Here is a 17816-nt window from a genome sequence, read left to right on the forward strand (position 1 = left end):
CTATAAGTAATGAGTTAGTGTAATAAGAGCGTTGTACAATTGAATGAGGCAAAATGTTATAGATCTCATATTAATAAGAGATGAGATTGATCTTAAGTATATAAACATACATCTTCCTCCTTATATCAAACATGTCTTTTGATTGAAAATATCGATCCATGACAATAGAATGTCATTCCCTAATAATGGAGACTAAACTAAATCATGACATAAAGTCTAATTGGATTAAAGATCCAAATGAAACAATTCATAGATAAAGAATTAAAGTGGAATCAAAATAAAAAAAATTAGACGCCATAAATGGAATTCACCCGTTTATATTAGTTTATACTAAATGCATGTATGCTAGATTTATGTTGTTGATGAATAGTTGTGCATGCATAGTCCGTACCTTCTACGGATAAAGCCCAAATGTAGAGACTAGACCATGACAGGAGCTCTAATTGGGCCTAACTCGGTTGTCCTTCTAGAAACAAAACCCAAGCCCATACCCATTGTGAGTATTGCGGCCCATAATCTGATATATTCGAGCTAAGGTTTAGTCTCAACATCAAAAAGCCCATTTGTGAAAAGAAGTCCATTAACCTAAAACCCAAACCAGAAAAAGCCCAGTTTTAGAATCAAGTGTTTTTCTTTTAAGAAATTTCATTTATATTTTTTGCCATTTTTTATTTTTTATTTATAGATAAGTTTCATTTCAAAAATATTATACGTTAATTTTTGCAATAAAATTATCAAAATATCTTAAATTCAAAAATTAATCTATCTATTCATTTAAAAATATTTTAAAAACATTTTTAGAATAAAAAAAATGAAATATAACATGCTCATCGGAAAAAGATAACATTAAATAGAGTGTTGGAGGAATTTATTTATTATTATTTAAAAAAAAAAAAAGAAATTTGCAATTCCGAGTACAGCGGTCGCCTTTAAAAAGCCAGCGTCACTCCTTTTCTCTTTAGGGCTCTTTTGAAACACGCGGAGCTTAACTTAGATACGCTCATAGGTTTGTTCGTACTGAAAGCCTATAGACAAGAAAGATTGAACCAGAAAAAGGAAAGTAAAATCTTTAAAAGCTTAAACAAGAGCAGCCATGGAAATGTCGAACGAACTCGATAGGCTGCTCTTTTTCGAGCAAGCTCGTAAAATTTCCGAAGCTACTTACGCTGCCAATCCTCTCGACGCCGATGTTCGCTTTTTTTCCTTTTCCTCCGATCTAATTTTCTATTTTTTAATTAAAAAATGATTTTTTGCTAACTTATTTTTACTTTTTTTTTTATTATTTGTTGACAGAACTTGACCAGATGGGCCGGAGCTTTGCTGGAGTTGTCTCAGTTTCAAAGCGTTCCAGATTCCCAGAAAATGATTCAAGGTTTCCAAATATATATTTTGTAATTTTTCAATTAGTTTTTAGTTACAGTAATTTTCTTTTATTAATAAATAGAAGAATTAATTTGTGGCATTATTTTTGGCTATTGAAAATTTATTGTGATTATAAAAATGATTAATTTAGGTTATATATTGAATTATTATTATTTTAAATAGATGCTATTTCGAAGCTAGAGGAGGCTTTGTCAATTAACCCTAAAAAGCATGATGCTCTATGGTGTTTGGGAAATGCTCAGACTTCTTTTGCATTTCTTACTAACAAGGAGGACGAGGCAAGGCCTTATTTCGAGAAGGCTGCTCAATATTTCCAGCAAGCAGTTGATGAGGTAATATAAGTTTGTTTGTTAAAACATTGGTTGCAACAGTTTTGGATGTATCTTTATGTACATGGTTGAATGCTTTTTTTTTTTGACATCTAGCTTTGTTATGTGTATTTGTAGGACCCGAGCAATGAAGTTTACCTCAAATCTTTAGAAATTTCTGCTAAGGTGCTTCTCAATCTTTACTTAGATTGATTTGTTCTTCTGTAATACGTATGTTTCATGTGATTTATACCTTTGAATAGCTTGGTACAATGTATTGTATTTATTAATGAAAGTTTGGGTGGACCTTGTTTGACTTTGATGGGAGGATATTGATTCTATTTTCCTGACTATTAGATGAATGCCAGTGGATTATTTTTGAGATGTTAAATGTGGATTATTTTGTGAACATTGCTGAAGATTGTTTTGGACTTCATATTTACCTTACTGGGAGTTTTCTCTAGCTGTTATTAACTGGCACAATTGAGGTTTGTGGAGGTCTCATGAAGTGATTGCTATTGAGTGTTAGCATTTACTATGCAAGTGAGAATAATTTCTCCCCCTTGAGACACAATGCTGTGAAATTGAGATGAATATGGCTGTAGCTCACATTTGTTGTTCCATAGTAGAGTAATGGCGATCTAGATTCTGTCAGGTGTAGCTGTTACAAGCTGCTAAACTCCAGAATCAATAAAAGTCAAGATTTGTGGTAATAGAACCATTCCAAGGGCATACACACATCTCGACCTAAGAAGATATGAAGAATAAAAGGAAAAGGGACATATTTCCTACCTTTGCTAAACTCAATCAGTTAAAGATTTCACTCTTAAAGCTAGAGACTAGAGGGAGGTGTTGAGTTCAAACTGGCCCATATGTCTTTTTTTTTTTTGAAAGGTCCCATATGTCTTTTTTTAATCGTGATTATCCTTATATGTGGTTCATGTGAATATATCTAGTTGTTTCTATATTAAAAACATCCTTTCTCTTTTCTCAGGCTCCAGAATTACACCAGGAAATTATTAAGCATGGTTTAGGTCAACAAACACTTGGGGCTGGACCTTCTACTTCTACTTCGTCCAGTTCAACAAAGGTAATGGTCTAAATTTCTTCCTTTCATGTTCCTCATCTTCCCATCTGCACTCCCCCTCCTCCCTTCTTTTCCCCTATTATCTCTGTTTGGCTTCTGTTGCCATGTGCTACCTAATTGATCAAAGATTTTTTCACTATTTGCATAGGCATTATAAAGGATAATAGTCACTTAGTTGTTGTTTTATCTTTATTTTAAGTTGATCTACATTTAACTTTGTTTATAGCTTTAGTGAAACAACATCAAAGTTTGATGGGTCACAAACATTATGGTTAATTTAAAGCACTTTGCATTTGCACCTCCATTCCATACATAAAATGCATCATGTGAAAGTGCATACCCAAACCATGTGCATACATATTATGGTTATTTAGGGGACTTTGCATTTACACTGCCATTTCAGGCATCAGGTGGAAGTGCATATGCAACTCACTTAGATAGGGATCCAGCTTATGGATTTTGTGTTTTATTATGGAAGTCTTGCTGTGAGAGGGGAGGTTTATTTAGCTTAGTTTTTTGTGGTTCAAAACCACAAGCTTATGTTGTGGTTTTTATCAATTTTAGAGATCTGAGTGTCGGGAAGTTTGTAAGAGTGATTATTTTCATCATTTGAGTTTGACTACTTATAAAGGAGAACTTGGGCAGAGTGGTATCCATAGGATTAGAGTAGCTCAGACGAAAGAGAGAAGTGACATGGAGATAATGTGTGATACCAAGTCATAGGAGAAATTTTGTACAATGGCCAGAGGATCAATCATGCATTATGTTAACTAATTATTGAATAGTTAGAAAACTACACTACATGTCTCTGAAATGAGCAAGACTGAAATGAGAAAAGCTGCAGCAGCAGAGGACAAATCAAGAGATGGCTTTAGATGATTGAATAATGTATAATGATAGATCTAGAATGCTTTTGTGCATCAGAGTCATTTGGTTTTTGTTGAAGGAGTGAAGTGGTAAAAGCATGCTGCATGTAAAAGATGACACATACTTAAGTATTTAGAAAGGAATTGACATCATAATAAACATAGGTTGAGTGGGATGGAGGTAAAGCATTCATGTAGCTCAGTTATGTGGGGATAGTGATCTTCACTGCTGATTTCTCCATTTCCCAATAAAATGCTTTAGTCATGATGAATAAAGTAATTATTGGACTGGGAATGAATTATCCTGTTTTATTGTTCAGTCCTATGTCCTGGATTGTAGGTGTGACTGTTAAAACCATGTCAAGATTGGCTGTTGCATTTGAAGTGCTTACTCGCGCACTATGTTCTTAGAAGGACATGCTAAGTTTGATGACTTTTTAAGTGTTTGAATTAGGCCTTCTCTTATAAAATTCTGTTTACCTTGTTGCAGACCGCTACAAAGAATAAGAAAAGTAGTGATCTCAAGTACGACATATTTGGATGGATAATCCTTGCTGTTGGCATTGTTGCATGGGTTGGGTTTGCAAAATCTCAAATGCCACCTTCTCCGCCACCACCACCACCACGATAAGCAATGGATGCATGCCCTTGGGGGATTCAAACAGCCTTGAGGCTTCTGGGTTGAGACAGTGGGAGAAAAATTGAGAATCGTATGTTTTGTTAGTTATTTTTTTTGACCTTAGTGCTTCCATTTCAATGAACCAATGATCAAATAAGTTAAAAAAAGAAGTCATTTCTGTATGAAACAATGAATTTTTCTCCAAAGATAAGAAATGCGTCATGTCAACGTTGTGCACTTGGGCTACAGCTTCAATTATAATGCTAGCCATTTAAAGAAAAATTGGTTTATGTGGAGAGGTTTCTTATTCATGTGGTGTATGATGGGACTAGTATGACAGGGTAGAGGGAAAAAATTCACTGTAGTTGTTATGTCATCACGTTATATGTGATATGAATGTTATATGTGATATGAATAGAAAATGTCGATATTGAATTTCATTAAAAATGATTAAAATTTAAAGGTATGTGGATATAATAAAAGAATAAGATTTTTTAGATGTAGATAAAAAAATAAAGATTTCTTTAAATACAATAAAAGTTAAGCACTCAATTACATGATAAATATTAATTAAATAGAGTTTAAATGTTTAACATTTATGATTTGTCGTATTTGAGTATTTGACTTATTAGTTAGTGTATGATCTTTCTATTTAAAAAGTAAAGTTTGAATTTTTTTTTTTCAATTATAAAAAAAAAAAAACATTTATGATTTATCCTCGTCAGATTGGCTCAAATTGGACCAAATAATTGGGCCTAAATGTCGACCAGTCATCATGAGGCCCAGATAAGAAATATATAAGAAGAACATCTATGGGCTGATCCGGGCCTAACACTGCAGTAAGCCAGTATTGGACCAAAATTTGGGCCTCATTAACCAAAGCTCAGGTCTATTGGAAAAAAATGAAGAGGAGGGCCATTCTTATAAGCCCACGTACTAAAAAATAAACAGCTTAAAAAAACACATAAAAAGATGGAAGTTTCTTCCTTCTCCTTAGCTTCTCTTTGGCTGATCTCTCAAATGTAACTGCTGCTGCTCTTTGTCTTAACTGCTTTTCAAAAGCTCTTCCGAGTTCCAGATAAAACTAATAGAATTCGAGCTTCCTTAAAATGGCGGGAACGAAACTGTACCGTAGCGAATTCACTCAGTCGCTCTCCTTTTGGCACTCATTCGCAACGGCACCACCGCCTGTGGGGCCGTACTCCAGCCGTGTCCGTTTCGACTCGGTTAACCTCAGTCGGGTTCGCGTCTTAGCTATGGCCGTGAAAAGGAGTCCGAAGCGTCTCAAGTACTCTGCTCCTCGCTTCGCCAAGGTCTAATTTGAATTTATTCTCAATTGAATAATAATACTAGTAATATCTGAAAATTTAAATGAAAAAAAAAGGAAATTGACAGGAGGATGAGCTGGTTTATGTGGAAGCTGATCCGTCAGGAACAGATAGTTGGAAGCTTGAACCTGTAATTGAACTGTTAAAACAAGGAGCTGTTGGTGTTATTCCTACGGATACCGTGTAAGAACTGAAAAGCTCTCTCCTTACTTTCTTTTATTACTTTTTCCCTTTTGTTTCTAAAAACAAAGGCCGTGTTTGGATGTAAAATGTAATTAAAAGTTCAATTTTAAGTTGTCTCTTTTAATAGGATAAAGACGCATCATTTTGCTTTTATCAGCTTGTGTTACAGTTTAGTATTTTAGTATGATTTTTTTTTAATGTTTTTTACTTGAAGCAAAATGTGAGTACTAAAGTAAGGTCCAAACGAGGCCTTACAACTTCTTTTGAATTTCTTAAATCAAAGTTTTTGTTTTGGTGACTGTGAATGTTTTCTTTGTTCATAGGTATGCGATAGTTTGTCATTTGAGAAGCCATTCATCCATTGAACGTCTTCGTAGGTAGATAGCGGTTGTCCTTTTTGTTCTAATTTCAGAGGTCTTAAGCATTTTTCTAATTTAATGTATAGCTGATAAAACCTGTTGCTTGTTCTCCTATTGCAGAATAAAAGATATTGAACCTTCCAAGGTAAATTTCAATACTTTACAAACTTGACACTAGCAATGAATTATTCTTTTTTGATGAATATGCTTTGGGGTGCATGTTGTCATACCATAATAAGCTTATCAATTTTTCCATGCATCTAATTTTTGTGATCTTTCATGTCTTTTTACTGTCAATGCAGCCCCTTAGTATCTTATGCCGCTCTCTTCGAGACATTGACACTTATACAATGGGGTTCCCTTGTGGTGATGGCCAAGGTCACGCAAATATTTTTCGAGCTGTTAAGCATTGCTTGCCTGGGCCTGTAAGATTACTCTTTGTTTTGCCATGATCATCGTTTGCAGAAGGAACCTTAAAAGTACCCATTAGTGGCACTATAGAGCCAGAATAGAAGCAACACATTGTTATGTGTGGAGAACATGAGGGGATCTTTAGTTGGATCCACCATACCGTGGTTTCTTATGGAGAAATTCTTCTTGTTCGGCACTTAGTATTAATGGCTTTAATGTTAATGATCTTTCTGCTTATTTTTTCTCCCCATGTTGGACAATGGATGCAGGCATATAGATTTCCATATAGAACCTTTATGACCATATTAGGTGTTTTGGCATGGTGCATTTTCTTGGACCTGCTAATTTTTAAGTCTGTTTCCCTTGCATGTCTTTGTATCTCATGAGTGGAATGTTAATATAAATTTTTTTTTTTGTAAATAAGTGGAATGTTAATATGAGCGATATGTTCCACAATGTTTTCAGAAAATGTTTTTAACTTGTACAACAAATTTCTGTGGAAACAGTATACATTCATCTTAACTGCAAGCAAAGAATTGCCTAAACAGTGTGTGAGGCATGGCACTACAAAAGAAAAATATGCTGCAAGGAAAAATGTAGGTGTACGTATGCCTGATGATGCCATATGTCAAGCAATATTAGAAAAGATGGACGCACCTTTAATATCCACAAGGTTGGTTTCAAGTGTATATTGATGCCATTAAAGCTGATGGAACTGCTATTTTCATGGTGGATAATAAAGCAAACTAGATATATAGCTTCTGCTTTTGTATCCCATATATGCCTTATTATTTTATTCTTAATGTCTGTTCCTTTTTGTTAGTGTCAAGTGGCCAAAAGAAAATGAGTGGATGATAGATCCAGTTGTGATAGCTGATATATATGGACCAGAGGTATGAGTTTGTCTGGTTTAATTTATCTTTAAAGTTTGATTAAGCTATCAACTTTATAATTTCAACTTGAGCTATGGCAGTAACTATTACTTTCCAGATAAATTATTCTTGCAAAACAGTAATCTTTCTTGGATAACTCTTTATTGAATCACCTAGAAGAGCTATTTTACTTTATTGGATAACTCTTTATTCATTCGTTTTTTTTCTCACAATTGAACTGTATTTTATTCCACTTTAGGGTCTTGATTTTGTTGTTGATGGTGGCATAAGAGTGGCTGATCCATCTACTGTTGTTGATATGACTGGGGCTTCTCCAAAAATTGTACGGCAAGGAAAGGTAAGTATATACATGCCATAATTCTCTATGATTACACTGTTGCTTACATATGGTATGACTTGTATTCCTGAATCAAGACAATGTGGTGGGATGAGTTCTGTCATCTTTTTATAACCTAAGAAATCTAACTTTTATTGAACAAATATAGTTCTTTTGTCCGACTTTGGTTCTAGTTAGCTATTGGCTAAGCTTTGCTTGTTATCTTAGATTTTTACAAGTAACCTTGTAATAAGTAAAGGGATGCAACACTCATTTAAGAGGAAAGAAGAAACTAATTGTGCAATATTCTCAACAAATCCGATTTGTTATATGTATGATGCTCAGGGACCCAAACTACACTGGATGGTCACAGAAGAAGATGATGGATCTGCTGTCTACGCAGACGAACTCATCCCTTCAGCCACGTAGGAGTCTTGCTCCTTGTAGACTTACAGGACAAGAGGAGCATTGTTCATACAGATTCAAGGTCGGATCAGTGGTTCTGCTTTCTTTGTCGTCGTGGTTTGTTGGAGATTTTTCCACCTCCACAAAGAGATCAACTGTGTATGTTGTGTAAAGGAGGTCAAGCAATGGTATTGTATAGGTCTTCAACTCTCTCACTAACCATTTTGTATCAAACACCCTGTCCAGGGAAAACTGGTTTAAGGCTTCCATTCTCATTGCAAGCTTTGGTTTTAGCTTGGCAAGAAACGATATAACCCAAAGCCCAAAGGTGTTAATTGTATTTTATGATATTATTGTCCAAAAATAAAAGATAAAAAATAACTATCCATTCAATGACTTTCACTTTTGAAAAATAAACAAAATATTCTTATTATTGCAAAATGGAAGAAATTTGTTTTGGCTAATTTAAATTGGAACTAGTATTTTCCTTGCGGAAGGATTGAAATTTTTTTAAATAATATTTAATTTTTAAAAATATTTATAGTATTTTTATATTTTAATATATGGTATATCAATATAGTCATATTTCATTAATAATGATAATTCTTAAAATAACCATTAATAATCAAAATCAAATAACTACATTTACTTTTAAAAAAATCGAAGTTGATAATCATCCCTCACAAAAAGCAAATTCTCTTTTTTTTTTTTCTTCCTTTTGAATGGAATGGGGACTTGTACTGTTGAATGTTTAAATCGAAAATAATAGGCAGTATTAATCAAATGGAATTTTCAATTTGAGGTCTGATCCACTGATAAAGAAGGCACATAATGTACTTGGGAAATGAGAGGAAAACTAGTTCTTTTGCATGCATGATACTGACCACTGAGTGCCACAACATTTATGTGTCAATGAGAGCAAATGTTGCAGGCAGTAATGGGGTCAACATTAACTTCTTTTATTTTCAAAAGGGCAAGAAATAAAATACAACAAAAATACCAATTGCATTAAATTAAAGATGCATCAAGGCCAATGGTAGCTATGGAGGAATGTGAACTTCTTAATATCAGCAGTTAATGAGATTAACTACTATGGTTGGTGGTGGTTGACCACAACTTTTCTTCACTTCTTCAAACTTAAATGAGCATCAGGTGAAAGCTACAACTCTCAATGTTTGCTAAGCTCTCAACAACTCAAAACCTCTCTTCCTATCTTTCTCCTCTGGTTTTGCCGGTTGACTTTGAAGTAGATGGCAATTCCTGAAATGGGGTTGTTCAGGTTTCTTAAACTGAGTGTTTGTGTTGCCGTGATGGTGGTGGTTGCACTGAACTTTGCTGACTCAGCTGTTTACATTCATTTTGATCAAACTCCCCCAGCATGGTCAAGGTTCTCCACTGCTAGTTTTCGGTACTCGGTTGAAAGGGCTGATGGTTCTAATGCTTGCAGGAATAATAGTTGTTCTATTTACTGTGAGGTATTACTCCTCCTGATCACTTCTCCCCCATTGTGCTTGATCTCAGTCAAGTAAAGATAGCTGAATCTTTAGATCCTCCAGTTTGTGTATTTAAGACCATAGCTAGCTTATAGAATCTAAAATGTTAAATCCTTCAGTTTTGGAATATTGCACAAGTACTAAAAATGCTAAACCAAAAGATAATTTTGACATATATGTTCTGGCAGTTCAGAGTTACTATATAGAAACAACTTAAAAGAGTCTGTTGCTGTGTACCTAACGTAGTTGATGGTTTCTGCAGAGTTAAAATCCTTCTCCAGAGGTCAATGTGGACCTTGAATTTACCAACTACTTTAGCTTGAGAGGGTCTATTCATTGTGAATTTACAAAGATATTTAACTTTGTTCTTGATGAGCAGTTGGATGGCCAGCGATTGAGACCATGTCATGTTGGTACCGTAGTACTGAGAAACTTAACTGCAAATCATGAGCATAACTTCCTTCTCAACGTCACAACCCGAAATGGAGAGAAAAACTCTTCAGCTTATTCATGGTTTATCGGTAAGTAAATATATCCACTTTACATATATCTTCTTACTGAGGAGTTGCACTCTTCTTGCGGATGACTAGCCATTGCTTTATCTACAGAAGAGCACCTTTTTTACTGTCACCAAGAAATTAAGCAGATATTAGTTTTTCTGATAATGCAGTGATCTTTCATAAAGATGAAAGTTTATATCTTTCATATTTTACTTATGGTTTATACTCTTGTTTATAGGAATCTAAAGTTTGTGTCTGTGTTTTTCTTTTTCTTTTTATTGTTTAAGATACAATCCCACCAACAGCAATTATGTCAAGTGAACAGAATTACACGAGTGCGGAAAAAATTACAATTGACATTACATTCAGTGAAGCTTGCACTGGACATGGTGGCTTCAAGTGTGTGAACTCATCAAACTGTGATGTAAGTAGGGTGCTCTTGCTCAGAACTTGCTTGTTGAATGTGAGATGAGGTTCATAAGACTACCTTCTTCCTAAGGGGCATCAATCAATTATTTAGTACCTTAATGCTTGAATATGATAACAATTCATTTTGTAGGTTAGTATTGACGGTCCAGCTCAGGTCCAAGCATCCTCACTAAGCATCATTAAACCCAACATCAAATACAGTCTCCTACTAGTTCTATCCATGAAACATAGATATGCGCGTGTAGTGGTTAGAATGGCAGATGATTTTTGCAAGGATCGGGCTGGAAACAATTTCACCAGGAGCAATGCTTCCACTGCAATTATTCACTTTGGTGAGACATCAGTCAACAACTTGTGCATTGATGTTACTGGCCAAAATCTCATTTTTGAACCTTTTAATTGTTCTTATCTGCATAACTTGTCATAGATAGACGACCGGTGTGGGTTGATCTTTCGTCATCTGTTCCATCAAATGAGTTGGCAATCAATGGGGTTCCCAGGACTGTTTTTGCAACTAACAGAATGAAGAATTTGGAGGTGTACTTGGATTTCAGCATTCCAGTCATTAATTCAACAGAGCAGATCCTAACTGCATTATATGTGAATTCTGGTAGTCTGATACCTGTTCATGAGAGAACTCATGGAAACCACCGATTTGTTTTTCGTGTAAGCAGCCAACATCATTAAATTTCTTTGACTTACATCCCTATGAAGACAATTTTACATATTAACATTTTTTTAGCTCAAGAATATTGCATCAGAAACTGAAATCATCACAGTCAAACTACAAGCTGGCTTATTGATCGGCAGAACAAGCACTCCTGTCTCACCTGTTGCAGCACTTACATTCCTCTATGGTATGTTTTTTCCACAGTTTGGCCTCCAGAAAGAGTTAGTGCAATCTTCTTTTTTTGGCCTACAGCATCTTTGTGGAGCTAATTGATGAATTTTCCTCAAAGATTGCGCCAAGCCTGGAGTAGGCCTAAGTACCAGTTCACAAAATGTCACAAAGGAGTCCAATATCAATGCAATTGTTGAGTTCACGAAGCCAGTTTTTGGTTTTGAAGCCTCCATGATAGAGGTGAATGGAGGGAGACTCATAAGGCAGGTGCATATGGAGATCCAAACTTTCAATATCTGACGCTCAAGAAGCAGTCATGTCATTCTGTGATGCATCTAACAACATTGTTGTTCATGTAGGTTTAAAGAACTTTCAAGAGCTCTTTACTCTTTGACTGTTCTGGCAGTAAGTAATAGTAAGGTGTCAATTACCATTCCTGAAGGGAAAGTTAACGATATTTCAGGAAATATGAATCTGGCATCTAATAGACTTGAAATGGTTCACTGTAAGAATAATTACTTTTCAGTTTTCACTATCCTATTTTTCTTTTGAACTATTATACTTTCTCATAGTCCATGTCTCACTGAGATTTTAATTTTCAGCACAGGCAAATCCACAGGGTAATATGTGGACATTTTTCCTGAAAGAAGAATAGTTTATTCTGTATGGCATGACTACTATTTCTCAAGTTCTGGTTCTTATTATACACAGATTCAACACCTGCAATATCAACAGCACTGCACTCATTTGTGACTTCGGGAGTCTTAGCAACAACACTAGCTGCTGCTATTCTTTCACTTTCCTCCACAAATCTTGGAGCAATAAGTAAACTTAACTCTGCAAGTAATAATTTTGTAGCTTCTGATCCATCAATGAATCTACATGTAAGCAATTTTCAATAGCTTGATAGTGTCAACATGCTAGCAAGTTTCTCTATATTCAAATTTGTACCAGAACATTATACATTTTGTGCCATCAGTAAGCTCAAAGTAAAGATTTGGAAAAATTTTCATCACAGGGAATGATAGGACACCTGCAAGTGTTTGTCCTTTCAGACTGGCTATTGTCTGATCAACCCATTGAATATTCTGAGACAACAAAAGGTCTTAGGTGGCTCATACCTCGACAGAAACTTCCATGGAAAAGGAATGGCTATTCAATTTGGCCTAACAATGTTTATTTGGATCAAGGGAGGTTCGTGAAGAGACCCAGTAGCTGGTTTAGCGGATACCTTTCTGATGAGAGAGCTTACCATGACATTGGCTTAGATAACTCATCTTACGTGCAACGAAAGTTACTATTTCCAGCTGAAATTGACTCAAAGTTCAGTTGGCTCCATGGAAGGCAAAACATAAGCAAAGAAGACTCTCCTTTTGGGCTACCTCTTAATTCAAATGAATACTTCACCTTTTTCTTGGTTGGTATATTCCTTATGGTGTTAATATTATGTTTTTAAATGAGAACCTCTAAATTTCTCTTCACTGTTATGCAGAGGGGAGAGCCATTATCTGCTAGCAATGTTGTCAAGAAATTGGAGAATTACAAAGGGTAGATACAAAATTTAACTTTTAATTTAGTGGCGTAAGAGAACTAATTTTAAAAACAAGTTTTCAGTTGATTTTTGTTGCAATTAGTAAAGTACTGAAGTAGATTTTTTAACAGTTGGCAGGACATGGCAATGAACTTGTTCTGGCTGAGCATAGGAGTGGGTAGCCTGCTAATAGTTCATTTTGCACTGTTAGTTTTCTTAAGATGGAGGATAGGGACAGCAGCTCAAGGGATACTTTCAGTTCCGAGGTTCGAACTCCTCCTTGTAATTCTCATGCTACCGTGTATCTCCCAGTCTTCTGCATTTGTAATAAGAGGTGAGAAATTATAGCTATGACTTCTGGTTTCAATAGATTATCTTGATGTTTCCATGAACTAAGGATATATATGATCGATAGGTGGTACAATTGAGGGGATCATCACTGGAGCTTTGTTGCTAGCCATCCCTGCAGCATTTATTTTATCTGTATGCCTTTTCCTCACAATTACCGTCTTCACTGGCAGCCTTGCTCGGTACAAAGAAATCAGACATGCCAATGCTGAGGAAAAATGGCATAAAAAACTGTGGTTCTTCTTAGTGGGGAGGCCTGCTAATGGAAAATGGTTTTATATGGATGGACTGCCTTCATCATTCCTCTCTCGCTTTGGAATTCTATTCGAGGACCAAAAGGGTCCTCCATTGTTTGTCTTTGTTGACCAGAATGACTCAAACACTATGCCTAGGTGGGTTGGAAGTGGCCAAAATGGAATCGGAAGAATGAGGGCTGTCAGCTCAGATGACAGCCACGAAGAAATGAAAATTTCCTTGTTTAAGAGGTTCTTAGGTTGTGCTAGATCTTCCTATATTATTGTTGATCTTTTAAGAAGAGTCTGCTTGGGAGTAATCTCTGGATCCTACTCATCACACAGATCAAGCCAAAGCGTTTGTGCATTGACGATCACACTGCTGCAGTTCTTATGTTTATTTACTCTCAAACCACACATCAGAAGGGGAGTTTACATTGTGGAAAGCATTTCTCTGTTGAGTGAGGCAGGCGTCTTTGGTCTGTCCATCAGTATGAATAAATCAAATTCAGTCAGAGAAAAAACTTTGGGACTTCTAATGCTGGCTCTCCTTTTCCTTTCCTTTGTTGCTCAACTTGTAAATGAGTGGTATGCACTGATAAAATGCCTTCTAAGTATCTCTCAGCCACATAAGAATTCTTTTAAACTCGGGTTGAAGTTTGCTGCTAAGGGTCTTCTGTTGCCTTTCCTCCCAAGGAAGCATTGGTCAAGAGTCATACCTGGTTCCTCACAAGCAAACTCAGTCTTAGTCCCGGCCCTTCCTCGAAGTAGGGAAACTGAATTTGTAAGAAGAGATCACAGGGAACCTCATGGTGGCCAATTTAGTTCCATGACTGCAACAGTAGTCCCTCTTCTCAGTCCGGGTTCACCAATTATTAAAGCAACAGGTACAGCTGCAGAGACAACTCATACTGTGCAGAAACCAGGGGAAAGTAAAAGGGGAAAAGGACTTAAATTTGATCCAAGGAATGATGTGAAGAAACTAAGGGAGTTGGCAAGGGCCAGTTTCTCTGGGAATTCAAAGGATGAGGAAACTAACACCAGCTATAGATACAGGTTACAATCTTTTTCTCCTGAAACTGTCTCAAATGATCCTCAAACCTCCACTTCTAAAATTACAAAGTAAATAAATGATGTATAGATTAATATGGCTGCAGAATAAACAAATGGATGTTCAACTTTGTCCTGTGCCAAAGATCTTTTTGTTCTTATAGAATTGTATCTGGATTTAGATATGCTTAATTTATAATCTATTAACCTTGTATTTACACATATCAGCTGGCAAAGAGCATCTCATATCAATGTTGATCAAGTTTCAAAAAAAGCTAGTACAATATTTCTGAATTATTGCCTCAATTCAACATTCAGTTTCCTTGAATGTCAACAGAAATATATTTGATTTAAACTCAAAATTCTGTCTCATCCATGTTGCTAATACAACTAACTGTAGTATGAGCTACAAACAAGAATTGTAGAAGTTAAGTGCTCTAGAGCAAATAGTTAAAAGTTGGACGGACGTGTTGGCTGCATACGAGGGCGATCAATCTGCTGCAGAAGAGATCTTAAAGAACAACATGTTGGGAGGTCTTGTAGCCTAGGTTTTGGCAAGTGGAGAGATTCTTTGAGCTCTCCATTTGTTGTTTTACTGTAAGCTGTTGCTTTGATTTTGGCTCAATGTTTTTAGTTTTGATGAATCTCTTGGATTCTTTGTTGTGTTCTGTTGGAACTAGGATGATCTTTTTGTATAGGTGTTTTCTTTTGTTCATGGTGATGTGTTGCCAATTGCTTTTTGGGCAGAGTCTCACAGGTTATAATTGTATAATCTTCACCCATCTAAGGCAACTATTATGCCACCAAGAGTCTTTTGTCAATGAGGACTTAAGACTTGAAGTGGCAGGTTGATGGCTGGCTTTAATAATAAATCACCTTAAAAAAAACAGTTGGATGGATAAGAATGTTAGATGAAATGGAAGAAAAGCCACAGTGATGAATGCCAACATACCAAAAATACGAAGTTTTTCTTATGGCCCTCCATATTCATCAAAATTTGGCAGATTCTACCGTAATCCCCAAGTTCTGATAAAGATTCTTCTTCTAATTCTTGCTTTTTTGGTGGCATTATAAACTGAGCAAGGCCATGTACGATGAGGAAATGGCTATCATACATTTCCGGAAAGATCACTGGAACATCATTAAGCAAAACGACATCACCTGATTCGGTCACATTGATCAAGAACCCTTTTGCGAAAGTAGACAAAACTGTTCCATCATTGAGCCTAGACAAATCTTTCCATGGAAGCAACCTGGGAACTACATGTCTCCGGAATATACCCGATTAATCGCTAAAAGATCTTATGCCCGCTTCTATTGCTTCATCAACTGATGCAAAGATTGTCAATCTTGTCCGAGGGCTGAACCCTCCCAATTGGATACCAAGAAAGGTGGCCATGCTTGTATAACCCCTGGACATCAACAAATCCGAAGCCTGATCGTAAAGATCAACATCAAAACTTGCCTCTCGGTAAAATGAATAAGCATCATGCTCCACGGGAAAACAAGGAAGGATCTCAAAAGATGGATCAAAGAAATCATCTGTTCCCTATATTATCAGCGCCCCATCATCGAATATGACTGATTTTGGGATCAAGACATTATTAATGGAAATCATGGCACCAAAACTCTTAACAGTACTGACGATCAAAGAATAATTCGACGACAATGTAGGTATTCTTGCACCGGAAGGAAGGGTCTGGAGGGTTTCAGCGGAGAATCTTGCTGAGGAGATATGATACTGAAGTTGGACAAGAGAAGACTGGCCTGACCGAGCGAAAGCAGATTCCGAAGGAGCGAAAATGGTTGCTGTTGACGATTCAAGATTGAGAATACCAGATGCGAGGTGAAGAGTTGGCCCCATGGAGAGATACCCAGAGTCTGAAAAAGAAGAGAGTTTTTATAGAATTCTTTAACGTCGTGAGAGAGAGTGTGTGCTTTAAAGGGTTCTTTAGCGATAGTAATGGCTACTCCATTAGCCTGGTTATATAGGGTTAGGTGTTGAGTAGGGCTTAGATAGTAATTTTATTATTTGTATCATCTGTGGATAGGGTTCTGTATATACCCGAATTCGATTATATTTTTTTTATTTTATGAAATTAAAAATAAATTTATATTATTAATTAAATTAATTTTAAAAAATTATAATTATTAATTAAGTTATAATATCTTTTAATACATATTTTATATATTATATTAATTTATAAAAAATATAATAATTATTATATATATACTTTTAATATAACATATTTGCACGTAACCATTTGTCTCATTGATTAGTATGAGTTCGGATCATTTTTCTTTGAATATTTGTTTTTAATTATTCAAGTTGATATTTGATATATTTATTGTTGATTATTTAAATTTAAATTTTATTGTTTGTGCGTTTTTATAAATTCAATTATTAGTGAATTATATAAAATATAAATAAAAAATATTATTTTATATGAATATGGGTATGAATTTGGGTTCGGATAATTGGGGACCTATCAAGAACATATTAATAATTTTTTTACATAATCGAATATTTAAATAAATTTGAATATATATTAAGGTTCGAGTAATAAATTTTAAAAATATTCGAATAATTATAAAATTCAAGTATGGAGATACTTATTTATTAATCAAGTTTAGATTCAGATAACTCAAAATTAATAAGTATCATTCCCGTGGACATCTCTACATTCTCTTCTTGTTCCCCTTTTGTTGAACGAGAGAGAGAGAGAGGGGAGGCTTGTGGTATCAAATTTTAGTTATACCCGAAGAGCGGGAAAGTAAGAAGTTAGTTATTTTTTGTCAGCAAACAAGCAAACCCTTCCTGACTTATTTTATTTTTCAATGTTTTAACATGTCAATTTTATGTATTTAACAATTCAAACCCCTAGTGAGTCCCAAAAGTAATATTTGTTCACTTCAAGAACTGAATTATCAAACAATACAGTCAAAAATTTTTATGGTACAGTTAAATCAAAAGAAATACTATTAAAGATAAAAAAAATATAGTTAAAAAGATTTTTAAAACCATTATTGGAAAAAGTGCAATTAAAAGTCGAATTTGTTATTGTGACGGGTTTAAGAAATTAATTAGAGATATGTAAAGTGTATAATTTAAATATTAGAAATTAGTATTAGGTCATTTGGTGTCGGTATTGCATGCTAAAAACCTATGCATGACGTGCCTTTTTAAGCAGACATTTCCTTTCAGTTAGGCATGTGTTTTGATTAACACAACA

General features: G+C 35.2%; 4 protein-coding genes across 6 annotated transcripts; 3 read left to right on the forward strand and 1 right to left on the reverse strand.

Moving 5' to 3' along the window:
• LOC18601009 (mitochondrial import receptor subunit TOM20) lies at positions 891-4521 on the forward strand. Its single transcript, XM_018118666.1, has 6 exons — positions 891-1189; positions 1294-1372; positions 1546-1715; positions 1830-1877; positions 2686-2781; positions 4135-4521. The coding sequence occupies exons 1-6, from the start codon at positions 1094-1096 to the stop codon at positions 4273-4275; spliced, it is 630 nt and encodes a 209-aa protein (XP_017974155.1). The 5' UTR covers positions 891-1093; the 3' UTR covers positions 4276-4521.
• On the forward strand, positions 5221-8495 carry LOC18601010 (uncharacterized protein YciO). Its single transcript, XM_018118664.1, has 9 exons — positions 5221-5576; positions 5659-5774; positions 6098-6151; positions 6254-6278; positions 6436-6558; positions 7051-7217; positions 7368-7437; positions 7676-7774; positions 8099-8495. The coding sequence occupies exons 1-9, from the start codon at positions 5373-5375 to the stop codon at positions 8180-8182; spliced, it is 942 nt and encodes a 313-aa protein (XP_017974153.1). The 5' UTR covers positions 5221-5372; the 3' UTR covers positions 8183-8495.
• On the forward strand, positions 9334-14805 carry LOC18601011. 3 transcript variants are annotated; one of them, XM_018120429.1, is made up of 13 exons: positions 9334-9633; positions 10031-10172; positions 10439-10575; positions 10711-10912; positions 11008-11246; positions 11323-11437; positions 11540-11684; positions 11781-11926; positions 12133-12305; positions 12440-12838; positions 12914-12969; positions 13084-13286; positions 13368-14805. In XM_018120429.1, exons 1-13 carry the CDS (start codon positions 9409-9411, stop codon positions 14657-14659), a joined length of 3474 nt encoding a protein of 1157 aa, XP_017975918.1. In that variant the 5' UTR covers positions 9334-9408; the 3' UTR covers positions 14660-14805. The 3 variants fall into 3 exon arrangements, with proteins under 3 accessions (XP_017975918.1, XP_017975919.1, XP_017975920.1); XM_018120430.1 differs by having other exon boundaries at positions 11329-11437; XM_018120431.1 differs by having other exon boundaries at positions 9595-9633; positions 9914-10172.
• LOC108661539 (putative fasciclin-like arabinogalactan protein 20) lies at positions 14883-16483 on the reverse strand (the record flags this gene model as incomplete). The annotated part of the gene is given in 1 exon segment (XM_018118959.1): positions 14883-16483. A coding segment is annotated over 1 exon segment (993 nt), but the record flags the coding sequence as incomplete, so codon positions are not given.

Source organism: Theobroma cacao, chromosome 4 (assembly GCF_000208745.1).
Source record: "Theobroma cacao cultivar B97-61/B2 chromosome 4, Criollo_cocoa_genome_V2, whole genome shotgun sequence".
NCBI lineage: Eukaryota > Viridiplantae > Streptophyta > Magnoliopsida > Malvales > Malvaceae > Theobroma > Theobroma cacao.

Bases quoted from the DNA above. Each gene is read 5' to 3' on its own strand.
- LOC18601009 (XM_018118666.1), top strand. From the start codon at position 1,094: ATGGAAATGTCGAACGAACTCGATAGGCTGCTCTTTTTCGAGCAAGCT. The intron at 1,190-1,293 runs GTTCGCTTTTTT...ATTTGTTGACAG, and splicing joins CCAATCCTCTCGACGCCGAT to AACTTGACCAGATGGGCCGG. The intron at 1,373-1,545 runs GTTTCCAAATAT...TATTTTAAATAG, and splicing joins TTCCCAGAAAATGATTCAAG to ATGCTATTTCGAAGCTAGAG.
- LOC18601010 (XM_018118664.1), top strand. From the start codon at position 5,373: ATGGCGGGAACGAAACTGTACCGTAGCGAATTCACTCAGTCGCTCTCC. The intron at 5,775-6,097 runs GTAAGAACTGAA...CTTTGTTCATAG, and splicing joins GTTATTCCTACGGATACCGT to GTATGCGATAGTTTGTCATT. The intron at 7,775-8,098 runs GTAAGTATATAC...TATGATGCTCAG, and splicing joins AAATTGTACGGCAAGGAAAG to GGACCCAAACTACACTGGAT.
- LOC18601011 (XM_018120429.1), top strand. From the start codon at position 9,409: ATGGCAATTCCTGAAATGGGGTTGTTCAGGTTTCTTAAACTGAGTGTT. The intron at 10,576-10,710 runs GTAAGTAGGGTG...TTCATTTTGTAG, and splicing joins TGAACTCATCAAACTGTGAT to GTTAGTATTGACGGTCCAGC. The intron at 11,685-11,780 runs GCAGGTGCATAT...TTGTTCATGTAG, and splicing joins AATGGAGGGAGACTCATAAG to GTTTAAAGAACTTTCAAGAG.